Source organism: Gorilla gorilla, chromosome 18, assembly GCF_029281585.2.
Source record: "Gorilla gorilla gorilla isolate KB3781 chromosome 18, NHGRI_mGorGor1-v2.1_pri, whole genome shotgun sequence".
Classification (NCBI taxonomy): Eukaryota; Metazoa; Chordata; class Mammalia; order Primates; family Hominidae; genus Gorilla; species Gorilla gorilla.
Genome location: NC_073242.2, coordinates 16,406,088 through 16,428,069, shown reverse-complemented (window position 1 = coordinate 16,428,069; position 21,982 = coordinate 16,406,088). Strand labels below are relative to the sequence as shown.

At 48.5% G+C, this 21,982-nt stretch overlaps 1 protein-coding gene across 1 annotated transcript in view; it reads left to right on the top strand.

Moving 5' to 3' along the window:
• LOC115932992 (uncharacterized) overlaps nucleotides 1-21,982 on the top strand; it is a 179,663-nt gene that overhangs the window by 115,297 nt on the left and 42,384 nt on the right. Inside the window, 6 exon segments of the mRNA XM_063699505.1 lie at nucleotides 2,060-2,224; nucleotides 3,989-4,114; nucleotides 8,723-8,860; nucleotides 10,728-10,853; nucleotides 13,517-13,578; nucleotides 16,868-16,999. Of these exon segments, the coding sequence (XP_063555575.1) occupies nucleotides 2,060-2,224; nucleotides 3,989-4,114; nucleotides 8,723-8,860; nucleotides 10,728-10,853; nucleotides 13,517-13,578; nucleotides 16,868-16,999 (749 nt within the window).

Here is a 21,982-nt window from a genome sequence, read left to right as displayed (position 1 = left end):
GTGACCGCAGTCCCAGCTACTTAGGAGGTTGAGGCAGGAGAATCACTTGAACCCGGGAAGCAGAGATTGCAGTGAGCCGAAATCGCTTGAACCCGAGAAGCAGAGATTGCAGTGAGCTGAGATCATGCCACTGCATTCCAGTCTGGGTGACAAAGCAAGACTCTGTCAAGAAAAAAAAATAAATAAAAATAAAAAGCTGGAAATCAAATTTTAAATGTTGGGATCTAATCTAATTTTTTTAAAAACAAAAAGTATGCCTAAAACAACAGCAATAACAAGCAGCCATCTATGGGCCAAGCTGTGGGTGGGGAAACCTATTTTGTACTTCTTATTTTATCCGATTGAATTGTGGTGGAGATAGGAAATTGAGACCCCAAAAAGAGTAGTAAGTCTTCCCAAAGTTGTTTAGTCAGTTGCCAGATTATGGCTTGAATTAAATTTAAATTCTTCAGCTGGGCATGGTGGTGCACACCTGTAGTATAGCTGCTTGGGAGGCAGAGGTGGGAGGACTGCTTGAGCCCCAAAGTTCAAGGCACAGGAAGCTGTGATCTTACCACCACACTTCAGCCTGGGCAACAGAGCAAGACCTCATTTCAAAAAAAGAAAAAAAAAAAATTTAAATTCTTCATTACAGAACAGCTGATGGTGGAGGTTTATTCTTGGGCAGGTACGTCTGATCTATTTATGTATGTATCTATGAATTTGTCTATTTGGCATGGCTCTTTAACAAAATACAGGCTTTTTTTTTTTTTTTAAGTAAAAGTAATTGAAACAAAATTTGTTTCCAAGGCTGGACAGCTCAGTGGCAAAATGCAGACTTGAACAACATTGCCTGAGTTTGAATTCAGCTCCAGAGCTTACCAGCTGTGTGATACTGGACACAGTATTTAACCCTTCTGTGCCTGAGTTTCACATCTGAAAAAGGAGATGATAAAAATAATTACAGAATGAAAGGAGATAATACACATGAGGTACTTAGAATAAAGCCTGGCACACAGAACTGCAGTTTGGTTGTTATCCGTGGTGGTGGTGGTGGTGGTGGTGGTGGTGGTGGTGGTGGTGGTGGTGGTGGTGGTGGTGGTGGCGGCGGCGGTGATGGTGGCGGTGATGGTGGCGATGGTGATGATGATGGTGGTGATGGTGATGGCGGTGATGGTGTTGGCAGTGATATTGGTGGTGGTGATGGTCATAGTGGGGAAGGTGATGATGATGAATGAAGATGGTTAGAAAGTCCTCAGTTCACAAGGTCAGAGTGATCTAGATGACACAGGGTTCTTTGGTTATAAGAGAATATCCTTCAGGGTTCCTTTAAATGGCTCTCTCCATCTTTTATACTACAGTGGGACATGCCACAGGTTCTGGGGACTGTTAATGTGAGATGAGATGCTACATACCTTTTTGTTGTTGGTGGGTTTTTTTGTGTGTATGCACTGGTGTGTGTGTGTGTGTGTGTGTGTGTGTGTGTGTGTGTGTGTGAGAGAGAGAGAGAGAGAGAGGGTCTCGCTGTGTTGCCCAGGGTGTAGTACAGTGGCATGATCTCAGCTCGTTGCAACTTCTGCCTTCCAGGCTCAGGCAGTCCTCCCACTTCAGCCTCCTGAGTGGCTGGGAATACAGGCACGCTCCATGCTCAGCCATTTTTGGTGTTTTTCATAGAGGCAACATCTCACTATCTTGCCTAGGCTGGTCTCGAACTCCTGGCCTAAAGTGGTCTGCCCACTTGGCCTCCCAAAGTGCTGGGATTACAGGCATGAGCCACTGCACCTGACCTGTATGCTCCTGTTAAGACAGCTTTATTTTTATTTATTTATTTTGAGACAGGGTCTCTGTTGCTCAGGTGGGAGTGCAGAAGACACCACGTACCTTTATCCCTTATTCCTCATTTCTCAGTCTTTCTGGCTACTGATCTTTTGAGTTTGCGTGTTCATCCTGAGAGGTCCTTGGATATATAGGAGCCTTGTCTGTTTCTTCAAACCCCATGGCAGCTGGTTTCATGCTCCAGGCGAGCTCCTGTCCTCTGGGGTGTGTCCTGCTGACCCCTCGCCTGTGTTTGTGTTCGCAGGACTGGAATGTCACGTGGAATACCAGCAACCCGGACTTCACCAAGTGCTTCCTCGTGTGGGTGCCTTGTTTTTACCTCTGGGCCTGTTTCCCCTTCTACTTCCTCTATCTCTCCCGACATGACGGAGGCTACATTCAGATGACACCTCTCAACAAAACCAAAACTGTAAGTCACCGGGGGGTTTCGTTGTGGGGGGTGGGAAGGTGCACCTGGATGGGGAGTGGTGGTTGGTGATAACTGACATTTGTCTTCTACTTAGTTGACCCTAAGTTCCTTCTTCTAGAAGGCAGAAGAATAATGTGGGAGGTGAAAACTGGATCTCTGGAGACAAGCATGGGTACAAATCTTTGCTCTGCCGCTTAGTATTTGGCCTCGAGCAAATTTTTTAACCTCCCCAAGCCTCAGTTTCCCTGTTTATGCAATAGGAATGATAGGCTTGTTCTCAAGGCATTACTGGGAGATTATCAGCTCTTCCCCTCTTACTGAGGCGATCTCCTTTGTATTTAATTAAATATATTTATATAGATTTTTTCTGGCCAATTTTTAATTTATTTTTTGTAGAGAGGGGGGACTTGCTGTGTTGCCCAGGCTGGTCTTGAACACCTGGCCTCAAGCAGTCCTCCTGCCTTGGTCTCCCAAAGTACTGGGATGCTCAGTGTGAACCACCATGCCTGGCCCCTAATTTTTTTTTTAAGTTGGCTTTTATTTTGAAATAATTTAAAGCTACAGGAAAATTGCAATAATGGGCCAGGTGTGGTGTTTCACGCCTGTAATCCCAGCACTTTGGGAGGCCAAGGCAGGCAGGTCAGGAGTTTGAGACCAGCCTGACCAACATGGTGAACCTGTCTCTACTAAAAATACAAAAATGAGCTGGGTGTGGTGGCATGTGCCTGTAATCTTAGCTACTTGGGAGGCTGAGGTGGGAGGATCCCTTGAACCCAGGAGGCAGAGGTTGCAGCGAACTGAGATCGTGCCACTGCACTCTAGCCTGTGCAACAGCGAGACTCCTTCTCAAAAAAAAAAAAAAAAGTTGCGATAATGATACCAGGAACTGCTGCCTGATTTTCTCTATCCATCACTCATAGTCACTGTTTCCTGTTTTTTTGTTTTTTTTTTTTTTGACACAAGGTCTTGCTCTTTTGCCCAGGCTGGAGTGCAGTGGTATGATCACAGCATACTGCAACCTTGAACTCCTGGCTCAAGCCATCCTCCTGCCTCAGCTTTTTGAGTAGCTGGTAGCTGGGACTGCAGGCATACACCACCATGCCTGGCTAATTTAAAACAATTTTTTGTAGAGACAGGGTCTCGCCTTGTTGCCCAGGCTGTTTTTAAACTCCTGGCTTCCAGTGATCCTCCTGCCTCGGCCTCCCAAAGTGCTGGTATTACAGGCATGAATCTGGCCCGTATTCACTGATTTTTTAATCTTTTGCTACATTTGTTTTATCATGAGCTTTTGTTCTCTCTCTCTCTGTATGCATGCTATAATTTATTTTTTCTGAATCATTTGAGAATGGATGCACCTTGAAACATATCCCACCTGTAGAGGGCCCTCAGTAAATACTGGTTGAATGAATGGTTGTCGTGGAGGGCTTTCTTGTGCAGTGCGCTGGAGTTGCAGCTAGAGATGAGCTGTGAGCTGAGCTCTTGAGCGTTCAGGCACTGGGGAGCATGGTGACCAGACAAACAGTCCTGTTGGAGGTAGTGGGGCGTAGCAAGCTGGTTACAGAGCATCACGTGCCGGCCTGGATGCCAGCTCACCCTACCGAGGACTTGTCCTTATTCCAGAGGATATGTGCCATGTCCTAGGACTGTGGCTGATCATTTGAAGGCTGGCTGGTTCCCCTATCCCTGGGGCTGAGCTCTTTGTGCAGGCCCTGGGGGAGGTTCCAGGGCTGTCTGTTGTAGGATATGTATGTGCTTCTCTTCCAGGCCTTGGGGTTTTTGCTGTGGATCGTGTGCTGGGCAGGCCTCTTCTACTCTTTCTGGGAAAGAAGTCGGGGCATATTCCTGGCCCCAGTGTTTCTGGTCAGCCCAACTCTCTTGGGCATCACCATGGTAAGTAGGAGCTGGCTGTGACCCCTGGGCCATCTGCTGGGCTCAGTGGAGACCAAAAGTAATAACCCGTAAGACTAGAATCCTAGTTTTTTAAGGCAATGATCAGCTGGAGCTGGGATATAAATGTAGCCTTTTTTTTTTTTTTTTTTTTTTTTTTAAGAGATGAGATCTCGCTTTCATCCAGGCTGGAGTGCTGTGGTACCATCATAGTTCACTGCAGCCTCAAACTTCTGGCCTCAAGCAATCCTCCTACCTCAGACTTCTGAGTAGTTGGGACTACAGGTGTGTGTCACCACGCCCAGCTTATTTTTGGCTAATTTTAAAATTTTCTGTAGAAATGGGATCTCACTGTGTTGTCTAGGCTGGTCTTAAACTCCTGGCCTCAAGTGATCCTTCCAGAGCACTGGCATTATAAGCATGAGCCACTGTTCCCAGCCCCAGCTGCAGTCTTTGGATGGGGCATGTGTTGTCCAGTTTGCCACAGTCCCCGCCATGCCCTATTGTCTTCCCTGCCACTGATTCTGAGTGGCAGATGCCCCCTTTTGTTGCGTTTGCCAGACTTTGCTCTTGCATTGGCTACTTTGGTCACTTATATACTAACTGCCTGGGGTCTAATGGCCTTGAGTTTTCACTATCTGGCATAGGGGGTGGGTTGCTAAGCTAAATAGGAAACTGCTCTGTCCCGGGGGATACACAACTTAGTGAGTGACAGAGACAAGGAAACAACTTTATTAATTACAGCTGATGTGTATTGAGCACTTACTATGTATGTACCTGGCAGTATTCTTGGTGTTTCACGTGTCTTGAAATTCATTGAATTTTCACAACAACCCTGTGAGATGGGTCCTGCTTTGTTCCCATCTTACAGGTGAGGAAACAAGGCACAGAGAGGTTAAGTGTCCTGCTCAAGATCACACCACTAATGTGCAGCTGAGTCAGGGGTGGGACCCCAGATGCCATGCTTTTAGCCCCTGCAAGCTGCAGCTTCTGAGCCCTGATCAGAGAGTTCTCGGAGAGTGTAGCCCTTGAGTATTGTAAAAAGAGGAGGGAGGCTGGGCATCGTGGCTCATGCCTGTAATCCCAGCACTTTGGGAGGCTGAGGCGGGAGAATCACTTGAGGTCGGGAATTTGAGACCAGCGTAGCCAACATGGCAAAACCCCGTCTCTACTAAAAATAAAAAAATTAGCCGGCGTGGTGGCACACGCCTGTAGTCCTAGCTACTCAAGAGGCTGAGGCAGGAGAATTGCTTGAACCCGGGAAGTGGAGGCTGCAGTAAGCCGAGATCGCACCACTGTGCTCCAGTCTGGGGGACAGAGCGAGACCTCATCTCAAAAAAGAAAAAAAAAAAAAAAGGAGAGAACAAGTTTAAGGCAGGACATTCTGAGCAGGGTGAACAGTGTGTCCAGGGAGGGGTGGAAGGTTAAGGGGAGGATGCAGGCAGGGAGGACGAGGTGTTCGGTGAAGGAACACGGTGTGAAGGTTGGGGGGATAGAGTGGATGTGACAGAGGGGTCAGGAAAGACAACGCGGAGCCAGGTTGCCAAGGACCATGAATCTTTATTTTTCTAAATTAATTTTTCATTTTTTAAATTTTAGAGTCAGAGTCATACTCTGTTGCCCAGGCTGGACTTCACTGGCGTGAGATCACAGCTCACTGCAGGCTTGAACTCCTGGGCTCAAATGATCCTTCTGCCTCAGCCTCCCAAGTAGCTGGGAGTGTAGACATGCACCAACATGCCCATCTAAATTTATTATTTATTTATTTATTTATTTATTTATTTATTTATTTATTTCCCCCCCCCCCGAGATGGAGTTTCGCTTTGTTGCCCAGGCTGAAATGTAATGGCGTGATCTTGAGTTGCCGCAACCTCCGCCTCCTGGATTCAAGCGATTCTCCTGCCTCAGCCTCCCGAGAAGCTGGGATTACAGGCATGCGCCACCACGCCCGGCTGATTTTGTATTTTTAGTAGAGATGGGATTTCACCATGTTGGCCAGGCTGGTCTCGAACTCCGGACCTCAGGTGATCCACCCACCTAGGCCCCCCAAAGTGCTGGGATTACAGGCATGAGCCACCACCCCCGGCCAGTTTGTTATTTTTGTAGAGACAGGGTCTCCCTATGTTGCCCAGGCTGGCCTCAAACTCCTTGTCTCAAGTGATCCTCCTGCCTGGGCCTCCTAAAGTGCTAGGATTATAGGTGTGAGCCACCATGCCCTGCCCAGACCATGGTTCTATATAGCACACATATGTGCTGTCCACTCTCTGCCAAGAACTGTCCTAATCCCTTTACTTATTAACCCTTTTACGTTGTAAATAAGATAAGCAAACTGTGGTACAGAGAGAAGAAGGACTGGCCCAAGGTCACCTGGTCAGTAAGTGGTAGGGCCAGCTTCCAGTCTAGGCCCCAGCGTGTAGCCTGGCACCTGCTTTATGCCTGGCTCTCCTGCTGGGTTTGATTCCCCTTTGTGTCCTCAGAGCCTGGCCCTGTGCCTGGCATGCAGTAAGCGTTCCATAAATGCATGGAGGGAATGAGAGAGTAAAGGGCTTTGCTTTGTCCTGAATTCGGGTCTTGGGCTCTGCGTTCTGGCAGTGGGGTATTAGAGTGGATTTTTTTTTTTTTCCCCTCAATTTCACTATAATAGAGACAGGGTCTTTCCATGTTGCCCAGGCTAGTCTTAAACTCCCGAGCCCAGGTGATCCCCCTGCCTTGGCCTCCTAAAGTGGTGGGATTACAGGCATGAGCCACCATAGGTGGTCAGCTGTTTTTGACTTGAGTAGGTCATCCTCCCTTAACATTCCTTGTTCCTGGTCTTTTTTTTTTTTTCCTTTGAGGCAGAGTTTCGCTCTTTTTTCCCAGGCTCAATGGCGTGATCTTGGCTCACTGCAACCTCTGCCTCCCGGGTTCAAGTGATTCTCCTGCCTCAGCTTCCCCAATAACTGGGATTACAGGCACGCGCCACCACACCTGGCTAATTTTTGTATTTTTAGTAGAGACGGGGTTTCACCATGTTGGCCAGGCTGGTCTCAAACTCCTGACCTCAGGTGATCCACGTGCCTCGGCCTCCCAAAGTGCTGGTATTACAGGCGTGAGCCACTGTGCCTGGCCGTTCCTGGTCTTTTGATCGTTCATTTATGCCTCTGTCACCCTGGGGGAAACGGGCGTGATAGTCTGAGGGTTGGGGCTTTTGACTCCTCAGGGGACTCTGAGCTGGGCTGGCCAAGAGGTGAACCCGCCTATGAGATCCTCAGCCTCTCTTTATCCACCTGAGATCTCTGGGATGGAATGGAGGGCCAGCTCAGCTGTGAATGGCGTCAGAAACATTCTGACTATATCCCAGGGAACCAGGATATGCAGGCACTGGGAATATGGGACAGGATGCAGCCAGCACATGTTTTTTTTTTTTTTTCTTTGAGATAGCGTCTCACTCTGTCGACCAGGCTGGAATGCAGTGGCGTGATCTCAGCTCAATGTAGCCTCCGCCTCCCAGGTTCAAGTGATTCTCCTGCCTCAGCTTCCCAGCTAGCTGAGACTAAAGGCGCACGCCACTACGCCTGGCTAATTTTTGTATTTTTAGTAGAGATAGGGTTTCAGCATGTTGGCCAGGCTGGTCTCAAACTCCTGACCTGCCCGCCTTGGCCTCCCAAAGTGCTGGCATTACAGGCATGAGCCACTGCGCTCGGCTGATTTTTTTTTTATCCCTACTCTGTATCAAGCATTGGAGACACAACCATATAGTCTAGCTGTGCAAACAGACGTTATACAAATGATTCCTCAAAAGGCACAAAGTGTTTAAACGTCTGCAGAGTGCTGTGTGAGGGTGAAGGTAGGGGAGCTTGGTTTGGTCTGGGGCATAGCCAGGCTTCTCTGAGGGAGGGATGGTGCAGCTGAAGCCTGAGAATGAGCAAGTTGTTAAAAAGCTGAAGGGGCTGAGGGCAGAGGCCCAGCTGGGGAGAAAAGCACATGTAAAGTCCTGGGGGTCACAGGGAAAACTTGAGAGTTGTGTGTGGCTGGAGCAGAGATGGCCGAGGCGGAGAGCAGGGGCGATGGGGCAGAGGCTGACCCCGGGAACGTTGAGCATCAGGGCAAGTGGGTTTTGTTTTCTGTACTGGGTACTCTGCCTGTTCTTTTAAATAAAGTTTTATTGGCATGAAGGCATGTCCATTCATTTACATCTTGTCTATGGCCACTTTCACACTGCAGTGGCAAAGCGGAGTAGTTTTGATGTAGTCTATGGCCCATGAAGTCCAAAATATTTATTACGTGGTCCATTAAGAAATAGTGTGGCTGGGAGCAGTGGCTCACACCTGTAATCCCAGCACCTTGGGAGGCCAAGGCAAGGGGATCACCTGAGGTCAGGAGTTTGAGACCAGCCTGGCCAACGTGGTGAAACCCCGTCTTTACTAAAAATACAAAAATTAGCTAGGCATGGTGGCGGACACCTGTAGTCCCAGCTACTTGGGAAGCTGAGGCAGGAGAATCACTTGAACCTGGGAGGCGGAGGTTGCAAGTGAGCTGAGATTGTGCCACTGCGCTCCAGCCTGGGCGACAAGAGTGAAACTCTATCTCAAAAAAAACCCAACAACTCCTGTCTTGTGCTTCTCTCCTCAGCTGCTTGCTACCTTTTTAATTCATCTGGAGAGGAGGAAGGGAGTTCAGTCTTCAGGGATCATGCTCACTTTCTGGCTGGTAGCCCTAGTGTGTGCCCTCGCCATCCTGAGATCCAAAATTATGACAGCATTAAAAGAGGTAAGTGGCAGTCTCCTTCCTCATCTTCCTTCAGTGGACCCTAGGGGAGAGATGCTGGGTCTCTCTGGCTTGTGTAGAAGTCATGCATTGCCATGGGAACCAGGGGATGGGTACCACATGCAGCTAGCTTCTCCCTCGGTGACTTTCCTACCCCACCAAATCCTCACTAAGTCAGCCTCAGCCTTTTTTCTAGCACCTCCTTTCCCCAGGGCCTGATTTGTCTGTGTTGCTCCAAGGGGCTCCCATGGGACCTCCAAGGGCAGGAGCTGTGGGCCGATGCCAGGCTGGCCCCATCAGCAGGAAACAGCAAGAGAGGCGGCTCCAAATTTTGCCAGGCTGGGATGGAGCCGAGCCGGGAACAGTGTTTGCAGAGTGACTGTTCCCCTGGGGGACCCTAGGCTTGTCCTCACGTTACCTTTGTCCCATCAGTTGCTGCTCTGGCTGGGGAAGTTGTTTACATTGGCTGCCATGTGCTGCTCCTAGGAATTTTGAGGAGTGTGCACTTTTTTTTTTTTTTTTTGGCTGTTGTTGAGGCGGAGTCTCGCTCTGTCGCCAGGCTGGAGTGCAGTGGCACGATCTAGGCTCACTGTAACTTCTACCTCCTGTGTTCAAGCGATTCTCCTGCCTCAGCCTCCCGAGTAGCTGGGACCACAGGCACGCGCCACGATGCCCAGCTGATTTTTGTATTTTTAGTAGAGACGGGGTTTCACCATGTTGGCCAGGATGGTCTGGATCACTTGACCTCGTGATCCACCCGCCTTGGCCTCCCAAAGTGTTGGGATTACAGGCGTGAGCCACCACGCCTGACCTGGAGTGTGTGCTTTTGGAATAACCTGCTGTTCCTGCCATCTTGGAGCTAATTAGAGACTGGCATGAGGCAAAGGAAGGAAAAGAAGCTGAACATTTGACTATTGAGTGCCTACGTATTATCATGAGTGATAGCAGCTGATGCTGATTGAGTTCATGTTTTCAAAGTGCCTCGCAGGGGACTGTGTATGTGTCACGAATAATCTGCCTGACCTCTTGCAGTGACTTGGACAGAATTTCTCAGCCTCAGCACTAATCGACATTTTGGATTGGAGACTCTTTGGTTGTAGGGGCTGTCCTGTGCTTTGTAGACATTTAGGGGCGTCCCTGGCTTCCCCTGACTGGGTGCCATAAGACTCCCAAGTTACGACAAAGAAGATGTCCCCAGACACTGCCAGATGTTTCCTGGGAGGCAGAATCACCCCTGGTTAAGAACCACCGGTGGTTTATAGGTGGGGAATCTGAGGCACAGAAAGGTTAAATAAGTTGACAAGATCCCACAGCCAGTGTGAGAGAGCCAGGCCTTGATACAGCTCTGTTTCACTCCCAAGCCCTGTCTTCCTCCCATCAGGCAGCGGTGAGCAGTGAGACTACCCGTGATGGAGCCGGCTTTCTGCCATTATGTCCCGGGGGGAGCTGGCAGCCCCTGGGGAGCCTGCGATGTCCCTGTGGCTGAGTGGGTTTCTGCCACCTGCTCTCAGAATGTGACCTTGGTTTTTTGTTTTTTTTTTTTTTTGAGATGGAGTTTTGCTCTGTCACACAGGCTGGAATGCAGTGGCGTGATCTCGGCTCACTGCAGCCTCCGCCTCCTGGGTTCAAGTGATTCTCCTGTCTCAGCCTCCCGAGTAGCTGGGATTACAGTTGCCCGCCACCACGTCTGGCCAATTTTTGTATTTTTAGTAAAGACGGGGTTTCACCATGTTGACCAGGATGGTCTGCAACTCTTGACCTCAGGTGTTCCGTCTGTCTCGGCCTCCAAAAGTGCTAGGATTACAGGCGTGAGCCACCACACCCAGCCCCAGAATGTGATCTTTTTCTTCCTTCCTTCCCCACCATGCAGGATGCCCAGGTGGACCTGTTTCGTGACATCACTTTCTACGTCTACTTTTCCCTCTTACTCATTCAGCTCGTCTTGTCCTGTTTCTCAGATCGCTCACCCCTGTTCTCGGAAACCATCCACGACCCTGTAAGTGTGACCACAGACAAGTGTGTGTGTGTGTGTGTGTGTGAGAGAGAGATGCGTGACACAGTACCCCCTAACATTTCTTAGATCCATCCAGGATTTCGTTCCAGCCTCCCTCAACCCCTGATACAGGGAATATCATCCCACCTACTTTACAGATGGAAAAACTGAGGCTTAGATGTGGCTGGGGGAGCTGAAGGAGAGAATCTGCTTTGTCGTTGATGAACTGCTATCTTGCAGGCCTGTAGGTTTCTCACTTGGCATGGTGATTTTGGAAAATGTGAGCAGATAATTACAAATCAGGTATTTTTTATGAATTCTAGCTGTCCAGATGTTCTGGAAAAGTAAAGTTCTGACAGATTAGGCCTATAATCCTACAGGGCAGAGCTGAGGAGTTGCTGGAGTCCCCGGCACTCCCTATTGTATTATACTGGCATGCTTTCCTCACTTGTGGCAAATGCCTGGCCCCTGAGGGATTTGAGTTTGAGACCCTTGGTCTGTTTTGTCAGTTTCAGAGAAATTCTGTAAATATGGAAACTTATCAGTGAGGAGTGTAGAGATGGCCACCGTTTCTGCTAGTAGAACAAAAGGGAACACGTTATTAATTTCCCTTAATTCTTTTCTTCTTTTTTTTGAGACAGGGTTTTGCTCTGTTGCCTAGGCTGGAGTGCAGTGGTGTGATCTCGGCTCACTGTAGTCTTGACCTCCTGGGCTCAAGCAATCTTCCTACCTCAGCTTTCTGAGTAGCTGGAATTACAGGCACTCACCACCATGCCTGGCTAATTTTTTTTCTTTCTTCAACTTTTATTTTAAGTTCCAGGGTATAGGTACAGGATGTGCAAAGCTTTCATTACTGCATGGTGACCTCTCTTCCCTCTGCTGCTAAAGCTTGTGTTTCAGAATTTAGACCTGGATGCATCCATGTTGAAAGCCAGGCTTTGTCTGTCATCCCAGGAGCTCTGTGTCGGTCCCTTTCCTTGCCTGCATGTTGTTGACTTGAGGCTCATCTTCATTTCTCTGGGAAATAAGTTCTTTGATAGCTTGCTTAGAATCTCTCAGTACTTCCCATTGCCCTTAGAATGAAGACCAAAATGTGTGGCCTGCAGTGTAGACTGTGCACAGCCTCCAGTGTAGACTGCTCAGGCCCCTTCTTGGTTCCTGGAGTCTACCATGCTTTCTTCTACCACCGGGCCTTTGCACACACTGCTGTCTGTTGGGAATGCGTTGCCTTTCCTTGTTACTTAGTTCTCCTCTACTCACCCTTCAGGTGCCAGCTTGACTGCCTTCCTTGGGGGAGCCTTCTCTGACCTTCGTGCACCAGATCAGCCCCCATGCACTTACTTTGTCTCATTGGTAATATTTCTCTCCCTTCAGGACACACATCAAGGCCCAGAAGTTGTAGTTTTGCATTTGTTCATGTGATCATTTGATGCACATCTCTCTCTGGAGCCTGACTCTTTGGGGCTCACATCCTGACTCCACCGCTTTTAGCTGTGGGACCTTGAACAAATCTTTTCATCTCTGGTCCCCAGTTTTTAAATTAAATTAAATTTTATTTTATTTTTATTTTGAGACAGTCTTGCTCTGTTGCCAGGCTGTAGTGCAGTCGTTCGATCATGGCTCACTGCAACCTCCGCCTCCCGGGTTCAAGCGATTCTCTTGCCTCAGCCTCCCAAGTAGCTGGAACTACAGGCGCCCGCCATCACATCCAACTAATTTTTGTATTTTTAGGAGAGACAGGGTTTCACCATGTTGGCTAGGATGGTCTCGATCTCTTGACCTCATGATCTGCCTGCCTCGGCCTCCGAAAGTGCTGGGATTACAGGCCCAGTTTCTTTTAACTGCAAAACAGGGATGATATAATACTTTTTATTTATCTTGTGAGGTGAGGATGAAGATTAAATAAGGTAGTTTGTGTAAAGCACTTAGAAAAGAGCTAGCTACTAATAGTAGAGAATCTTGGCAGGTATTACTGACGATTACTGCAGTAGACCACAAGCTCCATACAGGCAGGGGTCATTTCTGTTTGTTTAGATTTGTATGCAGGGTGCTTGGCACAAGGGTTGTGCTCAGGAAATACTTGTTGGATGAACGAATGAATGAAGTGGAGATAATAGTAATACCATGTTTATAGAATTCCATGAGGATATAAAATAATGCAAGTATATAAGCTCTTGGTAGAGTGTCTAGCACATAGTAGGTGGTCAATAAATATTCAGTGACTGAATGAGTAAAGTGGGGACAAAGTAATACCCGCTCATGAGGTTGTCGTGGGGATATAAGGCAACCCTGTAGTACCTTGTAGAATGCCTAGCACATAGTAGGTGCTCAGAAAATATTTGTTGAATGAATGAGTGAAGTAGGGATGATGTTAACACCAGCTCCTAGGGTTGTTGCGGGGATAGAAGACAAGGCAGGTCTATAGCATGTTGTATTGTGGTTGCAAATGGTAGACACTCCGTTGATTGAAACTGGAAGAGCTGCCATGAGTTTCTTTCTCCTGTGGATTAGGAGAGGGTCTTTTGGGGTGCAGAATGGTGTGGAGCTGACGCTAGTCCTCTGGAAGGAAGAGTGAGCAGCTGACTACTTGCTAAGCTCTGACCTGGATGAAAAGTCAAATCGTTCCTTTCCCTCTTCCTCCCAAACCTGTGCTTTCTTTCCACTAGAATCGCTGCCCAGAGTCCAGCGCTTCCTTCCTGTCGAGGATCACCTTCTGGTGGATCACAGAGTAAGGCCAGGCCCCCCAGACCTCAGGGAGGTGGTGGGGAGTGAATGAATGAATGAATGAATGAACATGCTCAGCTCCCCCTCCCCAACTTCTCCCTCCTTTGCCCTTCTGCAGAGTTGTCTTGAATCTGCCTGTGCTGGCCATGTGGTCTCAGAGACACCAACTCTGTCCGGCAGTTCCGTGAACTTGAATGTGATAAACACATGAGCCGTGAGCAGCTGACACCTCTGCAGAAGGCTTTGCCTGGGACAGCCATATGCTGGACTGCTCTTGCTTTAGCTTCAGATTTGGGTTTTTAAAATATTAGGTATAGTTATTACTGACATTGTGCCCCTCCTGTCCCCCACGCCTTAGAAAAATAATACTGTCTCACCACAGGAAGTGTGGGTTAAAAAACCACATGTGCGGATCAGCAGTGCAGGAGACATCTAGAGGTGACCAGTGTCACCGTTTTAGTATGCCTTCTTCTGGTCGTCTTTCTTTTTTTTGAGACAGAGTCTTACTCTGTCAGTCTCAGCTCACTACAAGTCTCCGCCTCCCAGGTTCAAGCGATTCTCCTGCCTCAGCCTCCCAGGTAGCTGGGATTACAGGCTTGTGCCACCATGCTCGGCTACTTTTTGTATTTTTAGTAGAGACAGAGTTTTGCCATGTTGGCCAGGCTTGTCTTGAAACTCCTGACCTCAGGTGATCCACCCGCATCGACTTCCCACAGTGCTGGGATTACAGGTGTGAGCCACCATGCCCAGCTACCTTCTGGTCCTCTTTTTGTATATCTTTTTCTGCCCATTGTTAACATCTTAGTGGGGATTGTTTGAAGAATCTTTTTTTGCCCCTAATAAGCATCATCTTTTTTTTTTTTTTTTTTTTTGAGACAGGCTTTCGCTCTGTCGCTGAGGCTGGAGTGCAGTGGCGCACTTGTAGCTCACTGCAGTCCCAATCTACTGGGCTTAGGTGATGCTCCTGCCTCAGCCTCCTGAGTAGCTGGGGCTACAGGCACACTCCCCCACGCCCAGCAGATTTTTGTACTTTCTGTAGAGATGGGGTTTCATCATGTTGCCCAGGCTGGTCTCCAGCTTTTGAGCTCAAGTGATTCTCCCGCCTCAGCCTCCAGAGTGCTGGGATTACAGGCGTGAACCACCATGCCCGGTCTCATCCTTGTCTTAATGACAAACATCGTTTTAAAAAATTAGATGTTTTAAATAATTTCTTGAAGTTCCTATTAAAAAGCATCACTGGGACAGTTGATATGATTTGTTCATGACTACAGGACACCGGATGCATGCTAATAACATTCATTCTTGTTTTGGAAAATTGTGCTCTAGTTACATAAGAGCATGTCCTGGATTGGAAGGGAATACCTCCAGTTTTTTTGGGGTAAAAGCATGTAGAGGGTATATGTTAACTTTTTTTTTTTTTTTTTTTTTTGAGATGGAGTCTTGCTCTGTCGTCCAGGGTGGAGTGCAGTGGCAGGATCTCAGCTCTCCGCAACCTCTGCCTCCTGGGTTCAAGAGATTCTCCTGTCTCAGCCTCCTGAGTAGCTGGGATTACAGGGACCTGCCACCACATCCAGCTAATTTTTGTATTTTTAGAAGAGATGGAGTTTCACTATGTTGTCCAGGCTGGTCTCAAACTCCTGACTTCAGGTGATCCACCGACGTCAGCCTCCCAAGGTGCTGAGATTACAGGTGTGAGCCACCATGCCAGGCCTTTAACTGTTTAAATGGTTCAGAAAAAGATGATGTGTTTGCATGTGTGTGTGTGTTTGTGTGTGCATGTCAATGGATACAGACAGAATGATAACTGCAAACGTGGCAACGTGTTAACAATGGTGAGTTGAGTGAATTCTTAGTATGATTTGAGTAATTTTTCTATAAGTTTGAAATTATTTTAGAACAAAAGATGAAAGTATTTTACCTTTTATTATAAAAGTGTTTAGTCTGCTGGTCACGGTGGCTCATGCCTGTAATGTTAGTTAGCACTTTCAGAGGCCAAGGTGGGTGGATCACCTGAGGTCAGGAGTTCGAGACCAGCCTGGCCTACATGGTGAAACCCTGTCTCCACTAACAATACAAAAATTAGCCGGGCAGCACACGCCTGTAATCCCAGCTACTTGGGAGGGTGAGGCAGGAGAATTGCTAGAATACAGGAGGCAGAGGTTGCAGTGCGCTGAGATGGCGCCATTACACTCCAGCCTGGATGGAGTCACATAGAAAGATTAATATAATAAAACTCAATAATCTCATCACCCAGATTTCATGCTTACTAATGCTTTGTCATGTCAGCCTTCTTATTTTTTAATTTTTTCCTTCAGCCTATTTTTTTTTTTTCTTTTTATAGGGTCTGACTCTGTTGCCCAGGCTGGAGTGCAGTGGCACAATGACGGCTCTTTGCAGCCTCCACCTCCTGGCCTTGAGCAATCCTGCCACCTCAGCCTCCCGAGTAGCTGGGACTACAGGTGCGAGCCATCACGACTGGCTAGTTTTTTTATTTTTACTTTTCGTAGAGATAGTCTCCCTGTGTTGCCCAGGCTGGTCTTGAACTCCAGGGCTCACAAAATCCTCCCACTTCAGCCTCCCAGAGTGCTAGGATTATAGACATGAGCTACCGTGCCAGGCCCATATCAGCCTTTTTAATTTAAAATTTTAAAAAGCTGGCGGGGCACGGTGGCTTATGCCTATAATTCCAAGACTTTGGGAGGCCAAGGTGGGAGGGTTGCTTGAGCCCGGAGGTTCAAGACCACCTTGGGCAACATAGGGAGACTCTTGTCTCTACAAAAATAAAAAATAAAAAAAAAATTACCCAGTCATAATGGCTTACACCCAAAGTCCCAGCTACTCGGGAGGCTGAGATGGGAGAACCACTCTAGACCGGGAGCTGGAGGCTGCAGGGAGCTGCGATCGCACCACTGTACTCCATCCCGGGTGACACAGCGAGACCCTCTCTCCAAATAAATAAATGAATGAATGAATAATAAAAAATAAAAAAGAGCTGTCCTGATACTTCGCTCCTAAATCATCTTTTTTTCCTAAGTCTTTTGTGTGCACCACTAAAAAAAAAAAGCCATTTTTCCTGCATGACCCAACAGAATGAGCTGTAATTAGCTTGTAATATATGCAAATGTCCATCCGCATTCTGACTTCCCAAGCTGCATGGCTGCCTTCATTTGCAGCAGGCAGCTGTGCTGCAGAGGGGAGCAGCATCAGCAGGCGTGTGGAATGAGTGAGCCCCGTCCTCCTCCTCCTCCTCTCATTGACTCTCATTGCCTAACCCCGTTGTGTCTTGGCCCCAGGTTGATTGTCCGGGGCTACCGCCAGCCTCTGGAGGACAGTGACCTCTGGTCCTTAAACAAGGAGGACACGTCGGAACAAGTCGTGCCTGTTTTGGTAAAGAACTGGAAGAAGGAATGCGCCAAGACTAGGAAGTAAGTGTGAGTTTCCTTGTCCTCCAGGATGCCCCGGTCACCTCCTTTCCACTACTGTGGCCTGAATCCAGGATGGGGCCCTGGCAGTGCTGCCTGTTACTAGCTTTGTGGTTCTCGGCAAGATGCCTCACTTCTCCTCCTGGCCTCAGTTTGCTTTTCTGCCAAATGGGGTAGGATCTCACATGTCATTAAAGCAACTGGGCAGAGAAAAGAAGAAAGAAGCTGGGTGTGGTGGCTCTCATGTCTAATCCTAGCACTTTGGGAGGCCAAGGCAGGCGGATCACTTGGTCGGGAGTTTGAGACCAGCCTGGCCAACATGGCGAAACCCTGTCTCTACTAAAAATACAAAAATTAGCTAGGCATGGTGGCAGGTGCCTGTAATCCTAGCTACTCGGGAGGCTGAGGCAGGAGAATCACTTGAACCCAGGAGGCTGAGGTTGCAGTGAGCTGAGATTGCGCCACTGCATACTAGCCTGGGAGACAGAGTGAGACTCCGTCTCAAAAAAAAAAAAGAAGAGAAATGTTGTCCAAACAGGCAGTTGATGCTGTTTGCCATGGCGCGTGACTATCCCTCCTTGAGTCAGTCTCACTTTTTTCTGTCTCTTTCTGAGCATCTGGCATCCTGCATGTTCTTGCTGTTTGAATGTTCTGTGCAACATGCCCAGCTGACCATGTAAGTCTGTTTAGCCAAAGAAGCCCCATTTGAGGGTGATTTTGGCTGTACTGGATTTTAGGCTCTACCCCCTATGTAAGGCGTGCCCCACTGCACCACCTCTGTCATTCTTTCGGGAATCAGGCCAGGGCCTCCCCTGCACATACCTTAACTCATCAAATCTGAGACGCCATTAGTTGCACGATGCGTTATTATTCTATGTAACAGTAAGAAAGAAAAGCAGCTGCCAATTAAACAAGGACATAAGACTTGTCTCGAGCCTGGACGAGCTGGAACATGAAATTGCGGGTGACATGGGGGCAGTGGATTGCGGCCATGGGGGTAGTAGAATGGCTGTTTTTGTTCCTGTTGCCTCTTCTGGGGTAAGTTTATTACGATAAACTGTGATGGGGCCAGTGTGGTGCATTGGATTCCCCACAGACCCATTGGCCTTACAGGGGAAAACCCCAGACTGGGGTTCTGTTCCTCATTCTGTTCTGGGGATGCCCAGGATACAGGCCTTCAGTCAGACCCAGATGATGGGTGGGAATCTGGACATCCATGTGCCAGCCACTAGGACATCAGCAGTGGACCTCGTGACTCCGGTCGGAGGCTGTTTGGGTGGTCCAGGTGATGGGAGAAATTGTCTCGTGGGAGGCAGATAGAGCTTGGGCCTCTGTGACTGAGCATTGTAAGGAAATGGCCCATGTCCGTGACCCAGTTGAAGGTTTTTGGCAGGCAAAGGTGGGGTCCCTGTTTATTACAGTTCTTCATGGAGACAGAACTAGTAGGATGGATGGATGGATGGATGATAGATAGATGGATGATAGATTGATAGATGATAGATGATAGGTAGATGATAGACGGATAGATAGTTGGTGGATGTATACATGGTAGGTAGATGGATAGATGATAGATGGATGGATGATTGATAGATGATGGATGGATGGATGGATGGAGGGTGAGGGGGATCTACTAGGGAAACTGGATCATGTGATTATGGAGGCTGAGAAGTCCCACCCTAGGTCATCTGCAACCTGGAGAACCCAGGAAGCTGGTAGCGTGGCTCAGGCCAAGTCCAAAAGTCTCAGACCCAGGGAAGGTGATGGTGGAATTCTCAGTCCATAGTCAAAGGCCTGAGAACCTGGAGTCATTGGGTAAGTCCCAGAGTCCAGAGGCCAGAAATCCTGGAGTTCTGATGTTCAAGGGTGGGAGAGGATGACATCCCGGCTGCAGAAGAGAGAGCGCCTGCACTTGCCATTACTCTGACTTTTTGTTGTGTCCGGACCCTCTGCTGATTGGGGCGGTGCCACCCACATGGGGCGAGGATGGATCTTCCTTAGTCAGTCCACTCATTCAAATGCCAGTCTCGTCTGGAAACACCCTCACAGACACACCCAGAAATAACACTTTAACAGCAAGCAATCTGGGTATCCCTTAACCCAGTCAACTTGACCCCTAACATCACCCATCTCATCTGGATTCCTTCAGCCTCACCTGCAGCATCCCCCCCCCCACCCCCCCCCGGCTAAGCAGGCCACATTTGTAGTGTGGGCTTCAGCATTCCTCATCATCCACGCCTCTGCTGATCACCTGGCTCGGCTTCCTCTCATGGAAGACGGATGCCCACCTTTGTGTCCCCTGGAGCTTGTCAGGGGAGCAGGTTGCTGGAGACACCGTGGGAGAGGCCAATATCACAGCCTTAGGAGGAGGACAGAGTTTGAATCCAGAAGCTCCTCCACTGGCCTGGCCCTTAATCCACTGAGCAGATGAAACTGACTGCTGCTTTTGTGCTTAGCGATGTTTAGTCCCTGAGGGTTCAGGGAGTGGAACAAAAGAGACACACTCTAGTTGGGTGCCATCGGCATTCTATATGGGAGACAGGACGCTGGTTGTGAAACATGCATTGACAAGAAGCTTTGGAGAATGATAGTGTTGGGGTGAGATAAAAATGAGGAAATGAGGGTGAGAGTAACCGAGGAAGCTTGTGTGTGTGTGTGTGTGTGTGTGTGTGTGTTTTCTTTTTCTTTTTTTTTTTTTTTGAGATGGAGTCTCACTCTGTTACCCAGCGTGGAATACAGTAGTGTGATCTCGGCTCACTGCAACCTCTGCCTCTCGGGTTCAAGCAATTCTTCTGCCCCGGTCTCCCAAAGTGCTGGGATTACAGGTGCATGCCACCACGCCTGACTAATTTTTGTATTTTTAGTAGAGACGGGGTTTCACCGTGTTGGCCAGGCTGGTCTTAAACTTCTAATCTCAAGTGATCCTCCTGCCTTGGCCTCCCAAAGTGCTGGGATTACAGGCATGAGCTACTGTGTCCAGCTGAGGGAGGTGTTTTAGATACAGTGGTCAAAGTTCTACCCAGTGCGGCCATGACCCTTGGTGAGCATGTGCCCGTCCCTCCCTAAGTCTATCTCTGGCTGTTTCCGAGCCTCTGGCATCCTGAGTGTTACTGCTTTTTGAAGTGTTTTTGTTCAACATGCCCAGCTGACCATGTATGATTGTTTTGAGAAGGTCACATTTGAGCAGAGACCTGCATCGGAGGGAGTGAGCCTTGTGTGTATCTGGGGAAGGAAGGGCTTTCCAGGTAGAGGGAGCAGCCAGTGCAAAGGCTCTGAGGACGCTCGTGGTGCATCAGGGGGCTCGTGTGGCTTGAGGAAAGTGAGCGAGGGGGAGAAAGGGAGGAGATGAAGCAGGAGAAGGATTTGCAGGGGTCTCCTCAGAGTTAGGGTGGGATTCTAGGTGCAGTGAGAACACAGGGGGGCAGGTTTTCTGCAGGGCAGTGGTGTGACGTGAGTTCTGTTGTTTGTTTGTTTGTTTGTATGTATGTATGTATGTATGTATGTATTTTAGAGACAGGGTCTTGCTCTGTTGCCCAGGCTGGATGGCAGTGGCATGATCACAGCTCATTGCAGCCTGGAAATTCCGGGCTCAAGCAGTCCTCCCACCTCATCCTCCGGAGTAGCTGGGATTACAGGTGCACACCACCATGCCTGGCTGATTAATTAATTAATTAATTTTATATTTTATATTTATTTTTTTGAGATGGAATTTTGCTCTTGTTGCTTAGGCTGGAGTGCAGTGGTGCTGTCTTGGCTCACTGCAGCCTCCGCCCCCCGGGTTCAAGCGATTTTCCTGCCTCAGCCTCCCGAGTAGCTGGGATTACAGGAATGTACCACCACGCCCGGCTAATTGTGTATTTTTAGTAGAGATGGGGTTTCTCCATGTTGGTCAGTCTAGTGTCAAACTCCTGACCTCAGGTGATCTGCCTGCCTCGGCCTCCCAAAGTGCTGGGATTACAGGTGTGAGCCACTGCGCCTGGCCTTTTAAAATTTATTTTATTTTATTATTATTATACTTTAAGTTTTAGGGTACATGTGCACCATGTGCAGGTTAGTTACATATGTATAGAGACAGGTCTCACTGTGTTGCCCAGGCTGGTCTCCAACTCTTGGCTTCAAGCAGTCCTCCTGCCTCAGCCTCCCAAAGAGCTGGGATTACAGGTGTGAGCCACTGCGCCTGGCCTTTTAAAATTTATTTTATTTTATTATTATTATACTTTAAGTTTTAGGGTACATGTGCACCATGTGCAGGTTAGTTACATATGTATAGAGACAGGTCTCACTGTGTTGCCCAGGCTGGTCTCCAACTCTTGGCTTCAAGCAGTCCTCCTGCCTCAGCCTCCCAAATAGCTGGGATTACAGGTGTGAGCCACCACACCCAGCTGAGTTCTGGTTCATAACAACCCAGGCTGCCCTGGGGAAGGTGGATATTTAGGGACAAGAGTGAAGGCAGGGAGACCAGGGTGGGAACCTCAAGGGCTGTCCATGAAGTCCCTTCATGCCTCACCGGGAGCCTCCATTTTATTTATTTATTTATTTTTTGAGACAGGGTGTCACTCTTTTGTCCAGGCTGGAGTGCAGTGGCACGATCTCGGCTCACTGCAACCTCCATCTCCTAGGCTGGAGTGATCCTCCCACCTCAGCCTCCCTAGTAGCTGGGACTACAGGCACGTGCCACCACACCTGGCTAATATATGTATATTTTTTTTGTAGAGATGATATCTCGCCATGTTGCCCAGGCTGTTCTCAAGCTCCTGAGCTCAAGCAGTCCACCTACCTTGGCCTCCCAAAGTGCTGGGATTACAGGCATGAGCCACTGTGCCTGACTGGAGCCTCCATTTTTCACCCAGAGCATTTTCTGAGAATTCAGTGAGATATGTGTCATGATAAGCTGTGCCCTAGCCCTGAGTACATGCTGGGCAGGTTTTAATTGTACAAGTTTTATTTATTCATCTGTACACTTTGATCTTGCCAGGGAGGATGTGGTGA